Source organism: Echinops telfairi, unplaced genomic scaffold (assembly GCF_000313985.2).
Source record: "Echinops telfairi isolate 266 unplaced genomic scaffold, ASM31398v2 ScPeMD7_7469;HRSCAF=8507_1, whole genome shotgun sequence".
NCBI lineage: Eukaryota > Metazoa > Chordata > Mammalia > Afrosoricida > Tenrecidae > Echinops > Echinops telfairi.
Genome location: NW_022111373.1, coordinates 12,630,463 through 12,652,803, shown reverse-complemented (window position 1 = coordinate 12,652,803; position 22,341 = coordinate 12,630,463). Strand labels below are relative to the sequence as shown.

At 39.1% G+C, this 22,341-nt stretch overlaps 1 protein-coding gene across 1 annotated transcript in view; it reads right to left on the bottom strand.

Moving 5' to 3' along the window:
* Positions 1 to 22,341, bottom strand: part of FBN2 (fibrillin 2) — a 266,701-nt gene that overhangs the window by 93,691 nt on the left and 150,669 nt on the right. Inside the window, exons 14-20 of the mRNA XM_004696589.2 lie at positions 20,553 to 20,675; positions 17,683 to 17,805; positions 12,163 to 12,315; positions 10,858 to 10,911; positions 9,215 to 9,340; positions 6,301 to 6,426; positions 673 to 792 (exon numbers count right to left, since the gene is read on the bottom strand). Coding sequence (XP_004696646.1) covers positions 673 to 792; positions 6,301 to 6,426; positions 9,215 to 9,340; positions 10,858 to 10,911; positions 12,163 to 12,315; positions 17,683 to 17,805; positions 20,553 to 20,675 — 825 coding nt within the window. The remainder of the gene's footprint in view (positions 1 to 672; positions 793 to 6,300; positions 6,427 to 9,214; positions 9,341 to 10,857; positions 10,912 to 12,162; positions 12,316 to 17,682; positions 17,806 to 20,552; positions 20,676 to 22,341) is intronic.

Here is a 22,341-nt window from a genome sequence, read left to right as displayed (position 1 = left end):
TTTCTTTTTACATGCGCTACATTGTTCCTGATAATGGATCAGACTATCCTTGTTATGGATGTTCTGTTTTCCCTATCAAGAGCTCACCTTAAGTATTTTGTGATGTACTAAAAGATACTAGTTTCCAAGTTCAAGAAATCTTCTCCCTGGAGATTTTCATGAGCAAGAAACGGTTAACTTCTCTTTCTTAGAGCTCATGAAGTTGTAATTAATGGAAGAATAGGGGGGGCGGAAATATCCCCTCTATCTGTTTAAACTTGAAAATCTTCAAATTCGTATCCTGCCAACTGAACCCAAATTCCCTCACAATTTTGTTTACCGAGCAAGTGCTGTTGATGAGGAGACACTCAACAAAGACTTGGTTGTTTTGATGCCTACGGCATCCTAGACTAAAGAATACACACATGTGTATGCAAAGAAGATGCTTATAACTTACAGCATCATCTATCTAATTTTTATTAAAAGAACACTTTCTAGAATCTAACCAAACTTAAGACTGCCTCAATTAGGCTATCATTTTATACTCCTATCATGATGATAGAAAACAATCATCTAACTCCTAATTATCAATTTCCTGCAATCATGGTTTGTTTCTGTCCACATTAAAACTGTAGGTCCTTGCTCATATTTTTGCAAAGAACCGGAAGCATAAGCACGGTGTGTGAATCTTACCAATACAGATCAATCCGCTTGAGCTGAGTTTGCTGCCAGGTGAACATTCACAATGGAAAGACCCAAGGTTGTTCCTGCAGGCCCCATTGACGCATGGGCTGCTCTCGCATTCATTTACATCTATAATCCAGAAGGAAAAGATTCTGTTAGAACTGCCATGTGTTTCTGGAAAATATTATTCTAACAAGCTATGCTATGCCAGAATGTCTGGTAAACTTGGCTCTTGCAATTCTAATACGGACCTATGAGGCATAAAGTGAAATGAGGAATGGAGACATGCATTTTACAGTGTAGATACACATCTACACGGCTGGGGACTGAGTAAAACTACAGGAACATACTAATTTGAAAGGACTGAGTAGTGAATCTTCAACATTGCTATTAGCTTCCCATAAATTGGATTACTCTCCCACCCCTCATAACAAAATGTAATTGTTCCATGGGAAATTCAAATTCTGATCCATGGATAGCAACATATTCCCAGACACAACAGGCTGTGCAGAAACAAAGGTTGATTGTTTTTGTCATTTATGGATCTGTGAGGCTTTAGAAGAATTAAGAAGAGCCTTGTTAGAAACAAAATATCACAAAGCTGGCTCTAATTCCAGTCTTGGATACATAGCAGGAAGAGGGCTGCAATGTTAATCCTTGGTAAGGCATTCTCTGTTCCCATCGACCAACCATGCTCTGCAACTAACTGTACAGTTAGTTGCCTACGTTTTTAAAATCACAGATGATTTTGGTAAAATAAAAATGAGAAAAACTCGATGGAGTCTATGGAATTCCCCTAAAAAAGCCTCTACAATTATGAATCTGGTCTGAGTCCTAAATTAAACTATACACCATAATCCAAGCAAGCTCTGTTGATGTCAAAGAAGTAAACAGAATTAGAGCACGCTTACCGTTTGCATGTGGTGACTCAAGACAATGTCAAGCCCGTAAAGGGAAATGCTTTCACAAGTGAGTGAATTACAAATAAGGAGAAGTCTCAGTTGTAGTCTAGACACAATATCAAAGCCCAATTCCCCATGAAATCTCAGCCAGTTGGCTTGAAGACGCGACAGACAGATGTCTTTTCCTATGTGGTTAATTATCTGGCACAGGTCACAGTATCTCACGAGATTTTATGCTGAACACCGGGGATTTCTGAGTCCACTGGAGTACCTTTAACACACCCCCCCCTCAGCCCCTCCTCGAATCAAATATAAAGCACTTTACTTTTGGGGGGAAAATCACAGAGACAAACAAAAAGGCAGCAGATGGTAATGCTTCCTCCTTACTGTCTTAGTCAAACATAAACTAAAAGCTGATCCTGAAGGAACAAGGCTCAGAGCGAATTTCCCAGGGAGTGGACTTGAAAGACAGATTAAAAATCCATACTTCAAAAAGTAGGAAAGAAGTGGCTATGCACTGTTTTTAATTCTTGACATAGCAATTATTTGAGAAAATATGACACCAGCTTTTAGATTGCAGTAAAAAAGTCTTCTTACAAGTGAAGTAAGGGGAAAACACAACAGAAGGTTTTGAGACTGCAGCACAGATCTGGAGTGAAAATGTGTGTTGACTTCAGTGTTGAAATTCTGTCAGTGAAATCCCAACAGAAAACAGCAGCCAGATAACCCAAAAGAAAGCAGGTAACTAATCTGAGGCTGGACAATACTGTAGTTCTCCTCCGGGTGCCCTTAGAAAAAGCCTGAGAGGAGACCATCAATACGCTATAAGTGTATTTCAACATCCCTTGCTCTAAATGAAGCAGTTATGAACTCAGAAGCATATACAATGACAGCTACAAATATCAATTGTTTAATTTTTCTTCAAATACAATGTTTTTATGTTATAAACGTCATGGAACCAGGAATTGAAACAGTTCACTGTACATTCCTGGAAATAAACTTCAAAGCACATCTGGTTTACATTGAACTAGTTATGTCACTGGAAATGCAATCTAAACCACAGTGCTTGCTGTAAAAATTTTAACTTTCACAGACTCGGGGCTCAAACGAAATAAGTAAAATAGATTTTTTTTTTATAACTTTGGTCTGAAATAGCAGAGGAGCTTTATGCTCTTTATTATTACTGCTCTTTTTTACACGTTTAAAAATAGCCCGTTAGGAGACATGAATGACCAACACAGTTAGAGGGTGGAGCAGAAACATATAGAGAAAGCCAGCACCGGTCATGAATCTGCGAAAAATTCCCTGTCTAGTCTTTAGAAATTAGCCTAGAAGGAACAGGATGAAGAGCAGTGCTCTAGGCGGACCCCCTGGCTGGGTGAAGGCTGTGGTGGCAGTAAGCAGGAAGTCCCAGGGAAAGCGTTTCGTGGTGGTCAGGTCTACATTTGCAAAAACACGTAACAAAACAGAAATACAACCGAACAGTGGGAAGAATGTGTAGAAATAACCGGACAATTGTTTGGTTAGGTTTCCCTTAATAAATCATTTTTATATCCACCAATGTCCATGAGGCAAGTGCCAAAATATTTTTGTATCATGCCTCTTTTATTTATATAGCATGAGTTTCTTTTATATGAGTGACAAATGCAAATATTTTTCATAAGGCTCAGATTTATCTACAACAATTTACCTCATGGACCAGAAATAGGCTGTAGATCCCTTTTGCAAATTTTCACTGGTACTTGATATGGTCTTACCGTGCCTTGCTCTGTGTTCCTGGTCCTTAAATATGATGACCCAAAATTACATATTAAAAGCATATACTCTTATGATTTCTCTTCTGTTCATGTAAGCAGGTGAGTACTTGATGTCTTCTGCAGCCTTAGAAGTGTGGCTTTCGGAACCTTTCCAACTCTGCTCTTTCTTGTTAACGTGAAGGGATAAATTATCATCAACAATTCAGGCTCCATAGCAAGCTGAGTCCAAGACAGTTTCTACTTAGTTCCACATGGTATGTTTCTCTCACGCTAATACCAAAGGGGATTGTTGTGGCAGCAGAAACCGGTCCTAAGTAATCATTAGCTTCATAGTTCAATCATGATGAAAATTAAGTGGTTTTTGCTTTCATATTTTTCAGAGCTTTAACAGAAGCATATGCCTGCTAAAACTTCTAAGTCACAGCGGTGGAAAAAGCACAGGAAGGAAACTAAGGAGTGCCAAGCTAATTTGAAAACCTATCTCTTTCCCCTTACCCCCAGCCCAATGAAGATGTGGCATGAGTATCTTTCACAAAGGAGAAAATTTTTAAGACAATAGGTGTTAGAGGTTGGGGTGTAGGTAGGTGCTGCAATACAGAAATTCTTTTTTTATCCCAATACATTTAAGAAGTAGGAGATGGGTGATAGAGGCCGTGGTGGAAGTGATTAATTTGTTGGCTATTAATCAAAAGGTCATGGGTTTGAGCCCACCAGACACACTCTGGGAGAAGGGCGTGCTAAACTGCTTCCACTCGGTAAAGATTTGCCAACTTGGAAGTCCTGCTGGGAAATTCTATTCTGTGCCACTGGGTCTCCAGGAGTTGGAATTAGCTCAGCAGGGGTCTGGGTTTTGGAGCTGGGTTAGATAAAGAGCTCTTCTATCTGACAGTGGGAAAAGCAAAACAAAAACCAGTTACCACGGAGTAGACTTCAAGTCATGGGGATCACATTTGTGTCAGGAGTAGAACTGGATATTCACTGGCTGATTCTGGAAGTTTACTGCCAGTTCGTTTCTTCCGATGTCCCGCTAATCTTTCCCTTAGCAGTCAAACGCATCAATGGTGGCATGACTCAGGGACTCCTAACTTACAAAAAGATATTCCAAATAATGGTTCATGGAGACGGTGCTCCAAGTACATTACCTGAGGATGCATGGAGCTGGCTTCCCTTTGCATGCTGGCAAAAGTGGAGGCAGGGAGCAAAGTGAGGATCAATTCTAACTTTTGAAAAAGTGGATTTTATGTCTAGGATTCCTTTCTCTCTTTTGGCTAATTACTGTTTTTAAGGGGTCCCTCCAATTCAATTCAAACTTAAAATTGCACTCGGTAATTGCATTTCCTTGACTTCAGCTGAGTCATTTGTGTTTTGGCATCGGGCTCAATTGTCCTAACATGTGTCTACTCACAAGAATGCTTTGATGTTAAACAGCCAGCTGAACAGAGAAGGCTAACGTCTTTTTGCATAATAGTCTAACATATAACATTACACTGCTGCAGCTTTCTCCACTTCAGATTTTCTGAGACAAATACTTCAACAGATAAGGAAAGGTTATTCAACATAATTGAAGGTGAAATCTTAAAATGAAAAGCTACTCTCTGGTAGATTTTGGATTCGAGAACATCATGGCACACTTTCTTAGGCACAAACACACACCGTGGGGTTTATTAAAGAAAAAAAATGTCTGCTAGTAAGATAAGAAGTTACTCTGCAGCACTTCCATTAACATACCAAATGGTGACTGAAAGCATTTGCAATTGAGCTGGTGATCTCACTGAGGAGGTCTTCCTAGCATGTAACTCATGCCAGTAACTTTAACTGCGGGAAAATGTCATTAAAAGAGAAAGTACGTATTTTAAAATACTGATTTATAATTTGTAAATCCAAATGATGAATTTTAACTGATTATAGATGAAAAGGAAACTTTTCTTAGATTATGCATTTTATTTATAAAATCCACTCAGTGCCACTTGATGGCATGTCTGATCAATTTTAGAGTGAAAAAGTTAGTAGAAGTCTTCAATTTATTTTTCATTAGCTGTTGTGGAATGAAAAGCTAAATAATAGTTGTATTAACTAGAATTTCTTTAAGCATATAGATATTAGCTTATCACAGAGAGTACTGTATTCAAGATAGATCTTAAAATGTCCTGTTTTTGGTGATGGATGTGAATTTGTCATCCCTGGCACAGTAAATCATGTGCTGGTCTCATTCAAAATGGCTAATACCAGTCCTTTTCAGCTCACTAATACCTAGCATATTGATATTTATGCATTCCAGTTCATTTTTGACAATTTCCTCTTTTCCTAGATTCATAATTTAAACACTCCCTGTTAAACTTAGTAATGGATATTTGCATTTGTTTTCCTTGGTTTTTCTTTCTCATTTTGAGTCTTACCCCATCAGCCAATGAAGATTCCCAAAGTTTTACTCCATCCACACAATTATGGTTGGCTCTACTTTGAGGTGGCAGCTCTTACTCAACCTGAGTGGTTATTATACCTGATAGTGTTTCATTGTTAATCCTCTAGTGGCTAATCTCTCAGAAATGGACAACTTATTCCAGCTCTTGGCATTATATCTGACAATTTTCCATTGCTACTTGGATACTCCCACCTTAAGTGGACAACATATTCCTTTTTCGTATTCTTTTTCAAGTCTGGGAGCGTTGCTAAAACTTGTAAATTTGGGGTCCCCAAGTCTGGTTTTAAGATCTGGTAAGTCAGGGTCACCTGCTGGTATTTTAAATACTGCTGACATCACTTCCAACATCACAGCATGCATGGCACTAAAGGAAAACAAACTGACAGACAAGTGGTGATCGATTAAATTAGGTATATGCAATTTCTAAAACCAGCAGACCACCTGAAAGAAATCATAAAAAAAAAAAATATTCACACAACACTCTTCTTCGCAAATGGCATCATCAATGCCTAGCTAGGTGCTTTATATTTACAAATGCAATGAAGACACTTCTTACCTTCACATGTCTCCGTCTCGGTCCGGAACACATAACCAGGTGGGCATGTGCAACTGTAACTTCCAGGTGTGTTTCGACACAGTCCATTATCACAAAGTAATCTGTTCACCAGGCATTCATCAATATCTGAAAGCAATCATCAGAGATAGGAGAGACATATGTGTATCACACAGACTATATAATATCCTACTACATTATATATTATTATACAGGAACACTGATCTATGGGGGTGTAGTGGGTTACGTGTTGAGTTGATGGTGAGATTGACGATTCAAAATAATTAGCTTCTCCATAGCAGAAATGAGGAGACTGTCTGCTCCCACAAAGATTTAAAATCTGAGCCACCCAAAGGAGCAGTTCTACTCTGTTCTTTAAGGCATCTATGAGTCGGCAGGCATTGGCTGTGACAGTAGGTAGAGGTTCACTATGAGTTGGAAAAGACTTGTGCAGCATCCAAGCAGTAACAACCGTGTCCACCATTTTATTATGCTGTTTGCATCTTCCTTCACTTTTTCCTGTAACTTCTTAGTGATTAGTTTTTCTATACCCACAACGCATAAAAATAGCACTAGATTTTATTCAGACAGAGCCATCTTAAGCTAGTGCCTTCTTTTAAGAAGGTCTGAATCACTGAGAAGGTATGGAGCACTTCAGGAAGGCCAGATTGAAAGCAACAACATAATGATGCCGCAGAATTCATTGTGACTCACAGTGGAGAGCTGCCTGATGGACAGGCGTTCCTGGCTGTGTCCTTCACAGAAGCAGTCTGCCTAAGCTCTCCTCAGGGGAGCCCCTGGGGAGTTTCTACCTCTGACCTTTCAGTTGTCAGCTGAGCACTTAACCACTGCATCCCCAGTGTGCCTCCAAGGACGTGCTGCTCACCTTTGTCTCCCTCCATGGGCCTCCTGTCCCGCCGTGGGGTTAGATGTGTTTGAAGACGCTGATGAAATCAGGCAAACTCATTTGCCTATAGTCTTGCTTATGTATAATAACATTAACAGCATGTAAAATTAGATATTTACTTTCTTCACTATTTCTCCAGTTAACATTCTAATAAGGAATTCATGGATCACCAGCTAAATCAAAGTATTCCCTAACTTTTCCCCAATGTTTCCACTCACAATTTATAGCTGCTAACAAAAAATGAGTGCTGTTATCGTGCATAATCCTTTAGTAGTCCGAAACAGCTTAGAGAACATCACTGACATCATGTGTTTAGAAAACATACATATTTTGCTCTTTTTGTGAAAAGTCTGAGTTTTGCAGATGTCATTAATTATAGAAAGGAATCAAAGTTGTAGTTTGGGGTGAAGAGTTTCCTTTATTTAAACTTATATTATTAGCCTTGAGAATATTAATTGTCCATCAAACAGTAGACAGCCATGGTAAAAGTTTGAAAAACCGAGATCATAAACACCTTTCCTATAATTTCATCACCACGGATGGTGATATATTTATATTTGATCTGATATTTCCTTTAGCTGTGATTGTTTTGTTCCAATTCTACGCCTTAATTTGAAAACATTAATATCTGTGCGAGCATTCTCCCTCCCTCCATTGAGTGTTCTTGTGTGTTGATGCTGACCCTCCTGACTCACGGGAGCCGCATACGCACGGAGCAGAATGGCTGGACATGACTTTGACAGCTGTGAGCTTTTGGAAGCGGATTGCCAGACCTATTTTATGTCGGTGAGTTCAAAGTGAGAGTCTTCAGACCAGTGAGTAGTCAAACACTGAACCGTGCGCACCACCCAAGACTCCTCTCCCCACTCTTGTATGCTCTTACAGCAGATGATTGCTTAACAATTTATTTAGCTGTATCTACATCTCTGCAACTTGGCTTACTTTTATTTTTTAAATCTAATTGTGTTTTATTAAATGTTACGTGAGTTCAATCCTTCCATGAATTGGATTTAGTGCGCAAATGCTCCATCTCTCTTTCTAGGAGGGAGCTCACATTCTCAAATGTATTTGGAATCTATACTCAATGGAGGTTACTTAACCTGCGCTCCCTGCCATTGAGCCAGTTCAATTCCAACTCATGGGCACCCTGTAAAGGGTTTCTGAGGCTGTACATCTTTTGAGCAGCAGGGAGCCCGACACTTTTCCAGAGGATCAGCTGGTGAGGTTGGGCTGCTCATGTTAGTTCTGACAAATAAAACTGTCCTGCACGATTTTAGAAAAGTTGAAGAATGCGAGGCTGGTGAGCTTGTTGCCCTGAAGACATAAAAATCAACGATACTGTAACTGTATCGCATTTAATACAGCATTATATGAGGAGGTTGGATAATGCTGTGTGGTTTATGTTAGGATGCTTTCTGAAAGGTTGGTCATTGAAACCCACTCAGTAGCACTTCAAAAAAAAAAAGGCTGGTCCCGGTTTGTTTACAGATGCTGTTGTTAGGTAACACCGAGTTGCTTTTGGCTGACAGCAATCCTATGTATGATGGACAGAGAGGTTGCTCAGTTTTGTGTTAGCCACACAATAATAGCCAAGAAAACCCTCTGAAGCAGTTCTATTTTGTAATACACAGGGTCACCATGAGTCAGAGTCAATTGGACTGTACCTAACAACAGCACAGCTTGATCCATCCGTCTGACTGTGTATCTTCAATCACGGTTAAATAGGTTGAGTTATGAAAAAGAGGAATTTATCAACATTTTGAAAAGAAATATACAAGAAGGTTTCAAAAAGTTTGTGGCAAAATGGAAGTGAAAGATAAATTGTACAAATAGAAGATAGCTATTGTGCAATGACATTTTTGTTTTCTATGTCCATGTATTAAAAAGAAAATCAGGAACTTTAGGATTCTCAGTCATTTACTTGTACTTGGACGAATCCCATCTATAACCAATTGGGTTGAACTGTTCCGAGCGAGTCTCCGATGAACATAAAAAGAACAGCACACTTACCGATACAGTTTCTCCCAGAGGCATCTGGTTCATAGCCACTGTTGCAATTACAACGGTAACTGCCACGTAGGTTTTCACAAATCCCATTGGCACATATATCGGGATCCAAAGCGCACTCATTGATATCTGCATTAAACGTGGACAGTTCAATGCTCACAATCACACTTTACTGTTTGTTGATAAATTCAGAGCTAATAATGGCAACTCAGCATACGGAGTTTTTACCTAACTCCACAAACTTACAATATGTCTGCCTCTCAGGAAGAAAATGAAAATAGGAGTAAGAGAATACAACGGAGAGACATAGAACACGCCATTCCTAAGTTAAAGAAATCTGAAGGGAACATTCAAACCAACGAACCATTAGCTGTACCTGTGTTCATGAAAAATTAATGAAGAACATGTATTGGGTGTTGGCCCCAAATCCAAAGGGAAGCTCAACTTCATAGCTATGGTGACTACCTAATTTGAAGACGGAGATGTATGTATTAGGGTGGCATTAGATGTATTCGTGTGTTGCTTCCATTTTACAATTCTAATAGGTGACTAAGTAACATGGTATTTATGACATGTCCCTCCTTGTTGGTGACCTGATATGAAAGGAGAGGATGGTTCAAACATGGCTGCTTCAGAACAGGATGTTCTCAGGGGGACCTGGGACTACGTGCTTGTCTGTGAGGCCAATCGTTCCTGACATGCATCTGGCTCTGTTGGAAAGGTCACAGAGAAAGGGAATATAAACATTAAATTTTGGCCTTAATGCTCACATTTCTGGTGATACTGTTTTCAGGAATTTGGATGACCTTCTTAAATACTGCAGAAATGCTAATCTTTTTCTATTCCTTTTGAGAAAGCTACCTTTGTAAAAGAGAGTTTACTTCTTCACTCTGGCTCCCAATATTGCAAAGATTCAACATTACTGACAAGTGATCTAGTAACTTTCTAACCTCTCTCCAAAGATGAAAGTAAGAGGACACATATAGGTACAATGAAGACTGAGCAGTACCTTACAGTGTTATTTAAAAATATAAATAAAACTGTACATTGAATTAAAAGATAAATTTAAAATTATGACCTATACATACAACACACCGTATATGTGCATATTGAAGATTACATATTTAAATTTTAACCATATAAACTAATTCTAAAATCAGAATATTTTAATGACTTACTTCCTTAGATATAAACATTTTAAGATTCATAAGCAAATATTGCCTTGATTTATCATTAGTGCAGTGTTTTTTGAACTTGTACTGCATTCATTACCTCTTAAAGGCTTTAAAAAAAAAACATAAATGCACTATTATGTATTTTTTCTTTAAAACAGACTTATTCTTTTATTTTTTAATGTAAGCACCAATTTTGCCTCTTCTTATCCATAAAATCATGGATATTCTGTGTTAACATTTTTGACAGTTTGTATTTAACAGATAAGTGTTTACCCAAGATGAAAAATGTGCATCTATAAACCCCTTAAAAGAATGTAGACTATAACTAGTGCTTTAAGAGATAATTTATCTTATTTTATACTGCTGTGTTCTGATCATATCTACTATCATTATGTTAATAACATTAGTATGTAATGAGTCTCACAATTACATAAGATAATTGTCACGACGTCTAGAATGAGCTGCAGTTACCTCTTCCATCCACAGTGATGCCTATTCCACTGCTACAGAGACCATGGAATTCAGCTGTACAATAAAAGAAAAAAATAAAGCAATTAAAAACCATAAACCGTAACTGTTCCATAACTCCAAAACTACCATGATGTATAAATTTTTAATGAAAAATTAATCGCCATTTTGAAGTACATAATTATTATAAGAATTCCAAAATCACATATAAGAATTAAAATTGCATAGACTACTTAGGGTAAATATGATTCCACAGCTTTTAACAACAACAATGACTTGTGGTGATCCTCTTGAATAGCACTAATAAGAGCAAATATACTTATGTACTTAGGGCAAGATTCTCTTCAGTATTATACTTCACAAAATGTTATGTTCAGCAAGTCTTCTAGATATTACCCAATCATTTGAAATTTTGAATACTTCACTCCATTGAGGATGTTTAGCAGAATTAAAAGCCAATTGCTTTGCTAGAATGTTTTTCTCTTACATCTTCCACCTGCAGAGTTCTTAATGTTTCTCAGGACCAACGTAACCATCTCTCCACGGTGAAGTCTTCCTCAGTTTCCCAAGGCAACTAATTGCTCCCTCCTTTGTAGTATGACAGTTCTTTGTTTGTATTTCCTTCAAGGCACTAATTACTTATAAATCAAAAGTTAGTCTTAACCCGTAATTTATAATATTTGCCTGCCTGCATCCTTAATGAACCTCACTTCTTAGGGGGGAAAAAAGATTAATTTGAATTTCTACTACCCTCACAAATAGTCAACAAAAATTTAGTAATATATGAATAAGTAAAATTCATTGACCTAGAAATGTAGAATTAATGATAAACTACTAGCTGAAACCTTTATGCTGAGCTTTTAAAAATAACCCTCAGACTTTTTAAGTATTTATAAAGTGACAGTTTTTCTGCTAATTATTTTTATTATGGCACCGTCAGGGAGATCAAATCTAATGAATTCACATAAAATTTGTTTAAACGATCATAAATCAGCAAATAGTTTTTTTTAAAATTGCTATGTGTTCCCTCTGATTAGAATTGCTTATGGGGTGGCTTCAAAAAGTTCACGAAAAAAATCCATTACCACCCAGTTCCATTTTCTGTGCCCTTGTTCTGGAGCCTCCGAGTAGAAACACATGCCGAATCTTCTAATATGCTTCACTTACCTATGCAGAATCAGATTTCTTTCCTTAATTAAAAATAATGATGGAATACTTCAGAGCTGATGTAGTCTTTGGCCAAAGGCATAATGTTGAATTTCTAGATTTCTTTTTAAAATCAGGTGGGAAGATAGCAAATGTGAATACCTGAGTTTTTAGCAGGGCATGGCTGACACGGCTCTCCAAAGCCGTAGTCAGGGTTGGCACAGCAGCATTCAGACTTGGTCACCGCACCAGGGAAGGGACGCACACACAAGCCCTTCTTGATTCCACCATAGCAGGTACTGCGCATGTGAGTATCTGAAGGAGACAGAGACCAGGGACTTGAGCTAGTGAAGGCGACAAAGATACTTCCAAATGGGTGGTTTCTTTCAAACTTAAGTGATGCACTTGACAGGAAGCTTCTAGAAGGAATCGGCCACCCAAACACACACACACCCTTTGCACCGAGTGTTAAGACATCAACAAATGTGTGTTGAGTGAAGGAATGACTGAATGCATACCAAGCACCCCCGTTCCCCCCCCTCACATTTCACGTGTGGCACACATATCAGTGATCCCACATATCCTCACAAGCCTTTTATTGAACCAAATGCAGTCCCACTTCTAGACAACAGTCTGCACTGCAATCACCTTTCTGGCTAGTGATTGTGAACCGAGAAGGCAGCACATCCTTTTTTGGAACATGGAAGCACTTCCCTGAGACCCTTCCAGACCTTGCTCTAAATGCCGCTTGGTTTACGTCTTCCTTTGATATATGAAAACCGCACCGTAGGGATGGTAGTTCCCGAGAGTTTTGTGAATTGCTCTAATTAACTATAGGACTTGAAGTAGTAGAAATGGCTGACTCGTGTAAAATGGAAAAAATGATGTAGATTCCAAAGGAGTAGAGGAAAAATCTCAAATTGGGGACCAGTTGGTATAAAGTAGAACGAGTCATCGGGACTCCTGAGCATGAAGTCAGTACCCAAGGCCAGTGCGTGCTGAGTGAGAGGGCTGCTTGAGAAGCTGTCCACATAGAGCAGTTAAAGGAAATTGACATTTTTAACCACACACAGTTGGTTTAGGGAACAGAGTCAGAAGTGGGCAATTTTAGTTTCTTTGGACAACTTCACTTACATCTATCCCAAACTCTTAATCTTCCATTGGGCCCCAGATAAACATATCCTGTTTAGTTATTTTACCATTCACTCTATAAAACTGAAAACACCCAAATCACTCCCACTGAGTCGATTCTGACTGACAGCACGTCTGCAGGACGGGGTAGAACTACCCCTGTGGGTTTCTGAGACATCAACCCTTTAGGAGACTAGAAAGCCTCATCTTTCTCCCGAGGAGCAGCTGGTGCTTTTCAACTGCGGATCTTGTGGCTTACAGACCAACACATAACCACTACGTGACCAAAGCTCCGGTTCACTCTCTAATTGTAAGAAATGCACAACAACTTTATGAAACAGTAAATAGTCAACTATGCAAAACTCAGATTATCATAAAGACCAGAGAAGGAGGGACATTTTTAACAAGTATATACTTACTGTGTAATTCCATCACAAAGATACTCTTATAATAAATTATAATCATCCCCCACTTGTTTGAAATCATTTTATGTGATCGTTACGTGGTGTGATTCACCTAATAATAGCTCATGATCCTGGAATGTTTTCCAAGAAAACAATTAAGACAAATGGCTCCACTTAACCATGAGGTTCGTGCATATTACTGGTTCTGGAAGAGCCATGACACTTACCACCTCAGCTCGAAGAGAGGCTGTGCCACCACCCTCCTTTTCTGTGGTGAAGCTTTGTAGACACCTCTGAGTTACACACAAGTGCAAGGTTTGGTGCAAACATCACTTGAACAACTAATCACAGAGCCCATGATTTCCACTACGATTTTAGTGAGCGCTTAGGATGTCATGGATTACCTCAAGAGGTATCATGAAATAGTTCCCCTTATTTTTCTGTCTCCTTGAGAAGAAAGCATGTCCGCTTTGAGAGGTCAATGACAAAGCTCAGGGAACGGCATTGGAAGAATGGTTTGCGTTACAAGTTAGTTAAGTTCTTTGGCGCACACACAACATCAGAAGTTTCATGAATAAGAACTAACATAACAAACCTGGGTTTATTTTAGGTATCTGAATTGTCCTGGGTGCAGACAGTCACAGGATGGTCATAGGTAAATAGCATATGCACTGAACAGAAGTAGAGCGTATCTGACTAACAGTGTATTTGTTAAGTATGACATACAGGGCTGAGGACACACAGTGAATACTCAAAAAAAATGGGGGTGACCTTCTTTCCCTTCTTTAATGAGGGCAATCTTTCAGTTCAGAGACTTCAAACTGCACTGCTAGTTCAAATGATCTTATCCAAATGTGTCATCCAGCCACTAATACGGTGGGAGATTGTATCTGGATGCTCACCTGGATTTTTTCCATATGTTGTCACATTCTCCATGTCTTTTCTTTGTCAAGAATCCATTTTAAGAGACTTTACTGAGGGTATCAGTAGATTCTATATGCCACTGGTGAAATATACATGAATGGAAAAATGCTAATTTTCTTCTATATCTTTTTTATCATCTTTTCTTTGTTTAAAGCAGTCATTCTGTGACTTTTTCCTATGTGTACTCCGTTTGATAATTCAATGAAAGTATCTTTATTGTAATAGCTAACTTACCGAGCATTTTGTACATGTAATTGTTCTGTTTTACCAGATAACATGTAGAATATAAATTTATTTAGATTTCCGAAAAAATTGATAAGGAAAGGACACATAGGTAACATCTTGCCCAAGGTCACACAGCTAATGAGTGGTGGATCTGAGATAGAAGAAAATTAAACTTTTGACTGTCAGAGTGTCAAGCAGTATTCAGAAAGATGGATTTTTCTAGAGCTAAAGAAACAGGATATTTAAAAAAATTAAACTGAATACCTATGGCACTAATATCAAATACCATGGTGAATTTTGAGACCTCCCATCCCGAAGGAAGTAGTCTTCAGAATACATTTATCTTATTATTAAATACCCCTCGAAAACAAGAATATATAAAATTCAAGAAAGTAGTATGATAGGAGGATTTTTTTTGTGTGAGGATTTGTTTCAGTCTCAGAAACCAACAGGGGCTAGCTATGAGTCAGCACTGACTCTGGGGGAGAGTTTGGCGTTTTTTGCTAAGGGCTGGGCTTGGGCACTCGGGAGCTCCCTGCCTTACTTCAGGGCAGGAGAAGAGAGGATTCAAAGAGAATATTTGGAGAACTCTGTTCTCACCCCTGCCTAAGATCTCTCAAAGGCCAGTCTGGCAGGTGAATTCTAGGGCAGGAACAAAGTGGTGAGGGTAAAGTCAACCTCTACTCACACGGGACGAGAGGACACAGGATGGGTGTGTCTTAGGGACTGCACATAAACTATGTTACCTGGAGAGGTGATGGGATGCCATGAGAAAGTCTGTGTGAAATAGACGACAAGCCAGAGGCATGACAAGGTGTGAGCACTAGGAGAAAAATGGCCCAGCCATAGCTCAGGGAGGGCAGTTGAACTCTTCTGAAGTTCCCATCAGAACACCCACAAGGAAGAAGTTGGCTACAGAGCTCCGTGAAGCACACAAATCTTGAAGCCATCTTAAGACAGTACCAGTAATATAAGAAATTTCTGATCTCATCCTCTTTTCTCTCCTACCCTCCCAGGACCCTGGGGGAGTAAAACACGTTTCCATTATAGAGAGTCCAAGCATAGAGAGGGGAAGAATTTTAATTTAAAATTAAAAATAATTATTAAGTAGTACTGGACATCCTAATTTATTAATTGAGATTATTTTTGCTATAATAGTATTCGTAGAACTTCTTTTACCTAAAAACATTCATTTAGGTTATGGGGTAGCCTGAGTTTTCTTCCTTCTTTTGGGATAAACTCCTCTTATTGATCATAAAAAGAAAAACCAAAAACCCAACTAGCTTCCATCAGGCAGATTTTAACATACAGTGACCTTATATGGCGGTTCTGGTACTGCAAATCTTTACAGGAGCAGGCAGTCTCTTCTTCCTCCCTCAGATGGGCTGGTGGGTTTGAACTGCCAACCTAGTGGTCATCAGGCCTATGCTAAGCATCACCAGAAGTGCGGAGACAAAAAAATAAAACTGCCCTTTGTTTACACTGATGCTTACAAGTCATGCTTTTTCAACATACTAGTTACAATAACTTTAATTTTCTGAAACCTCCCCCAAACCAAAACATAGATAGCCCACAGTTCAGTATCTGGACAATCAAAATAAATAACCAAAAAGTAGATATCTAAAATTAAAGTGCTAACTCTAATGAACCATGGTAGTGACTTTTTCCAATTTCAACAATCAATGTCTCTCACAAAGAATGGCTCTCACATTTTTCAAAGGAAGAAGACATAAAGAAAACACATCTAAGTGTGTTATGGGAATAATGATAAATAACTTTACAAATAACAAATGTTGTTTTTATTTTTAAAGTTTACTTAACCATATTCTTTAAAAATGAAAAAGGGCTTTCAAACAATCTCTGATGACATGTATTTATAGACATCTAAATAAGAGAATATTTTGCATGTGTTTGAGCACTGAATTCCTAACAACCATTCATATGTTCACTGCCAAAAATAATCCCCCCCAAATTGGCTTTGCACTCACTGGTGATTTCAGCCAAATCATTTAAGCCAAGGGAAAAATCAACTCGGTGTCTTAAAACAACTGAATATCGTTAAACTTCCTATGCAGGAAGGAAGTACATTCTTCTAGTTGCTGCATTTGAAATATCCCTGACCAACGTGCTGACAACTTTGCAGGCTGAGATAAATCCTAGATTGGAGAGAGTGGACGGACTTGAGGGAATAGATTATTTCCATCTGCTTCTTCCTCTCTCCCAACCCCTTCAGGGTCCAAATGTTTTGATTCACATAAATAAGAGTAAAGAATGATCAACCATGTCTCAGAAAGAATTTCATTTTTCTGAACTAGACTTTTAAACCATTGATCATGTTTGTCTTTCACTCCATGAAACTGGAAAGCCGAGGTTGTACAATGGCTTGTTCAGAAATGCTCCGGAGGGGGAAATCATCGAGCAGTCTTTTTGTAACTCACTCTGTGACTGTTACCATCAGAGAATGCTGGCTGGGGGTTGAAAACCAGTGATACATCTGTGCTGCCTGCCGTTTCAAAGCGGACGCCTGGCTGATTTCCTGATTGATTTTGCATGGAATCCACCTGACCAACTATCCAAGAGGAATTCCGAATGGCTGAGAATAAAATGCATACTCTCTCATACTCCCCACTTGCTTCTATGGTTGTTTGCAGGGTGGATAACTTTTTAAAAATAGCCCCAGTTCTTGATGTAAATCCAGTTGCAGTGTAGTAAGCCATCTACATTTTAAACTTTGGGGAAATCCACGAGTACACTTAAATGTAACTGTAATCCTCCTCCCCTGCCTTTTATGTCTTATTTGTTAACAGTTTCAAAATCTGAATCCCTTGGGTTCAGGAACTGTTATTTGCCCTTATCAAGGATGCTGTTTCAAGTGAAACATTTTCTTCAGGATTTTTTACTTGCGTCCCTTCGGAGGTTTCTGAAGTTGTCTGGGCTCTCTGCCCACATCTCAAAGGCCACGGGGGCACTGGGACCATTACTAGAATGGTTCACTTACCAACACAAACCCTGCCATCCACTCCCACAGCCAGGCCAGGGGGACAGTCACATCGGAAGGACCCTTCGTTGTTGATGCAGTGTCCGTTCATGCAGATTCCTGGGGTCTGGCATTCGTCAACATCTGCCCAGAGGGGGAGAAAAACCAGGGCCATTACTGGGCACCTTTAAAATGAGATATCATTCACATCTGCTATCTAATTCCTTTTACTTTTTGTTGCTGCTGTGGCTGAGAATGCACACAGCAGAACACTCACAGATTTCAAGTTGCTACATGTATGGTGACACCAATTGCATTCTTCAAGTTGTACAAACATTTTTACCCTTCCTTTGGGTTTCTTCCCCGTTAACATAAACTCACTGCCCTCTGAGTTCCCTTACTCATTTCAAATTGCTGTTGTCTATTTGATAGAGATGTAGAGCTAGATCTTAAAAGAGCATAATGCTCAAGGCAGACATTCTCTACCAGTTCAACTAACCTATATCTTGGTTTTCTAAAAACGCCAAGGGCTATTTTGGTTAAAGTTAAAGATTATTTCATGGCAATAGCTTCAGGGGTTCATTCAGGACCCATGACTCCACAAAGTCTGGAACCCAAGAGACTTTAAACTTCTGTTACAAAGTAAAAATCTACCTCCATTTGATCAATATTATTATATAGAATTTTCAATCAAAATACTCTATTATTAGACTTAAATTGAACTTTTCCCACAGTTTACTGTTACCATTACCCTAAACTATCATCTTTTTGTTTTTTACTTTCTAACTTCTGGAAGGATGCATAGATGTAATGAAAAACTTTTCAAATACCGTATATACTCGAGTGTAAGCCGACCCAAATAAAGGCCACGACACCTAATTTTGCCACAAAAACCGCATTAAAAATGTGCTGGAAAAACTCAGCTTATACACGAGTATATATGGTACATTTTTAAAAAGATTAACAGAGTGATGGCCATTAAGAAAAAAAATATAGGACTCACTAATTTCTTTCTCATTATTTATTTTTAACCCTGTTTAATTAAGATGATGTTTTCATTCAAATTAGTTAAGCAAAATACATTCTTAAAACATTAAGTCAAACTTTAAAATTACTTTTTATTTTCACACTCAAATAACTTTAAAGTAGATATTTTTTGAATATTAACTTGACCAATTCACAATTAAAAAAAATTTAGGTACCGCTTCTAATATGTATCCCATTTTTATTTATCAAATGTAACTTCACATGAAATGGCTTTTCCAAATGATGCAGAAGGCTTTATAAAAGACAGATCTGACAAATATGGACACGTCAAGATGTTATGATTACCTAAGAAAGTGAATGGACATTAATTTCCAGAAAGCAGAAACTAGTTATATCTAGGTAACCTCTGTACATGTATTTTATTTTCTTAAGAAATGCAGAAACAAAGTTACATACTGTAACATAATGCTACACTCCAGAACATAATTCTGATCCCTAAACCCACACAAGACGAAACCCACTCTCATCAGTCCATTCTGACTCAAGGGGATGCTGGCCCGCCATACAACAAAATGCATCCTGTGGTCCAATCCTGTGGCATCCTTACAGGTGTCCTGTTTAAGCCCACTGACACAGCCACCGGGGCAATCCATCTTTGTGAAGGCCTTCCTCTTTTTCCATGCGTGTCTACTTTACCAAGCACAATGCCCTTCTCCAGGGATTTGTCTCTCCTGACAACATGTCCAAACCTTGTGAGAAAAAGTCTCTCCATCCTTGCTTTAAGGAGCATGGTGACAGTATTTCAGAGTGACTCTAAAGTGATCATATAAGGCAAAGTAAAATTGGCCCAGAGTGTTTCTAGGCGGCAAATCTTACAGAAGCCACATGTCAACATCTTTCTGTCGGGGTGCGGCTGCTGGTTTCAAACAGGCTATCTTTCATTTAGCAGCACAGTGCTTTCAGCTACTGGGCCACGAAGGCGCCTTCTAATCTCATATCCGAGGTTAAATCCAAGTCCAGCGACCTTGAGATGACATTCCAATCATTACCTCATTCAGCAAAGCTACAATATTTCTACTACACCCTGTACTTTCCTTTCTTGGAGAGTCAAAAACCTATTTGTTCTTTAGAGACATGAGAATCATATTTCTCTTTCTTTCCACCATTCCATTGGAATTACAAGGGTTGATTATGCGTCTTATTGGTATTCAGGTAAGTGTGTGCAACGGAAGAATTCGTCAAGTCACTTTTTACTGAAAGGAGGAAACTGGAAAGGAAAAAGGAAAACTCAATGCATTTCTAAGTAGGAACTACAAAATGTGTTCTGCTTCACTGAATTCCAGACATAAATAGTTCCATTTATGTATAAGAGGTAAATTTACTGCTTATGAAGGCAGTGGTACTTAGCCTTCAATATGAGTTGATATAAAAACAACAAAAAGAATATACTAATTATTTCTTCACAAAAATAGAGATTTTTCAGTCATGATACAGTCTGTTTCCAAGTGGTGGATTCATGTTATGAAAAAAGATGTAAACGTAGACCTGTCACACCCAACAGTAAAAAAACTAGCTCTCAAAATAGGCACCAGAACAATGCAAATCTTGCTTCATTTTTCAGTAGGAAAGGAGCAGGGAAAAATGATTTGCACACTGCCTCCTCTAGACCTGTCAGCCTCTTAACTTCCCCTCTATCATTTTCATTTGTGCACGGACCTTATTGTTCTCTAGACCACCGTCTGTATTTTTCTAGAAAGCTTTAGAAACCTGCCTGACTGAAGTAGAGAGAGATATGAATAATATGAAATCCACACGAAGAAACCGAAGTACCTCTTCCATGACTCATTCAAATAAGAAAGGTGGTTTCGATCATAGTTACTTTGCTATTTCAATGCCATATTTACCAGTGCAGTAACGCCCATTTGGAGCCAAGACAAACCCTGGTTTGCAGATGCACTTGAAGCTTCCATCTTCATTAATGCACATCCCATTCAAACACATGTTGGTGGTTGTACACTCATCGTGATCTGCAGAAGGAAAGAGAGAGTGATTGAGAGCCCTGGACTTGAGGGAACGCATTTTCTTTCCTTCAGCAACAGGCCACAATCAAATTCCACTACATAGATGAGCCATGTACTCAAGGCTTCTTTATTTATTTTGCCTTGTTTTCAAAAGATAAATGTCAACTGAGTGTGAATAAATACTGTGCAGATGGTGAAGGACCTTTGATATAAGGACATACAAAAAAAGATTTCAATAAGTGTTGTGTTTCTCTGCTCTGAAAAATCTAAATCCACTGCTGCTGCATTGGCTCTGAGGCACAGTGAGCCTGCAGGACAGGGGAGAAGCTCCCCACAGGGTTTCCAGCGCTGTAATCTCTACAGAAGCAGACTGCCACATTTTTCTCCTGCACAGTGGCTGTGTGGGAGGAAACCAGCAGTCTTTTTGATGGCGGCTGAGCATCTAACTCCTGCTCTACTAGCGTTTCTTTTATCTGCTATTACCACATCAATCATGAGTAGTTCATAGTGAACACTGAAAAAAGTGATTTCAGTAATAAGATTTCAGCGAGTATTTATTTTGTAAAAGAGAATAATGTAAGGGAAAATCTCACTGCAAGTGAAATGATCTGGGCTTTTGTTAGTAAGTGAAATATGTTACCAAACATTTTCTGCATTTCTCTCCCTTAGAGAGAAAAGATCTTTCCAATTTTGTCACCCCCAAATGTGGGATCAAGCCGATTCTGACTCACAGTGATCCTACAGGACATTGTAGAACAGCCTTAGTGGGTTTCCAACACTGTCACTCTTTACGGGAGCAGAAAGCTTCATTTTTCTCCCATGGAGTGTGCTGGGGTTTCAAACTTCTGACTTTGCCAGTTAGCACCCCAACTTGTAACCTACTATGGCTCCAGGTCTTCCTGAGATATAAGTATACTATGAACGATTTGAACTGATCGTGAATAACTGCTACTCACAACTCAACAAGGCTTCTTGGTGGAGCAGCTGTTAAGCACTTGGCTGCTAACCAAAGAGTCGGCCATTGGAATACACCCAATGCTCCACAGGAGCAAAGACAGGCAATGTAGTCACACTATCAGCCCAGGACAAGCCAGGGGGCATTTGCACTTCATCCTCAAGGTCAGCATGAGTCAATCTGCTTGGCGGCACACAACAACTCTGAAGCATATGTTACACAGAAAATGTCCAGAAGCAGCAAAGCTTTTCATTGCTAAACATTTCTAAATGTCCTTTTGTTCCCTTAAACAGTCTCATGTTAAACACATTTCTGGGGCCAGACCAAATCCAGGCATACATATGGTAGCCAACTAAAAAGGAGGTGGGGGGAAAAAAAAAAGAAATGGGTAGCGGGGGCACAGGGCACTAACCCACCCAAGGGGAGGGTATTGTTTCTATCTCCACATGGAAAGAGGGACCAGACTTCAACCCGGTGCTCCAAGATGTTAATGCAACATGTCGGCGTGGAGTAGGGAACCAGTGGAGAGGTCTGAGGGGCCGGCCCCAATCCCAATACATGGACACCTGCCGCTCCCCTCAGAAGACTTTATTTCAGAGAACAGCACTGAATCTGCAGCTCTGGGAGAGGGATATGTCTGATCAGAGCACACAGGAGCAAATGAAGGGGGAGGAAGAGAGAGTGGAGCACATCCTGGCCCACCAAGCCTTGAGGATG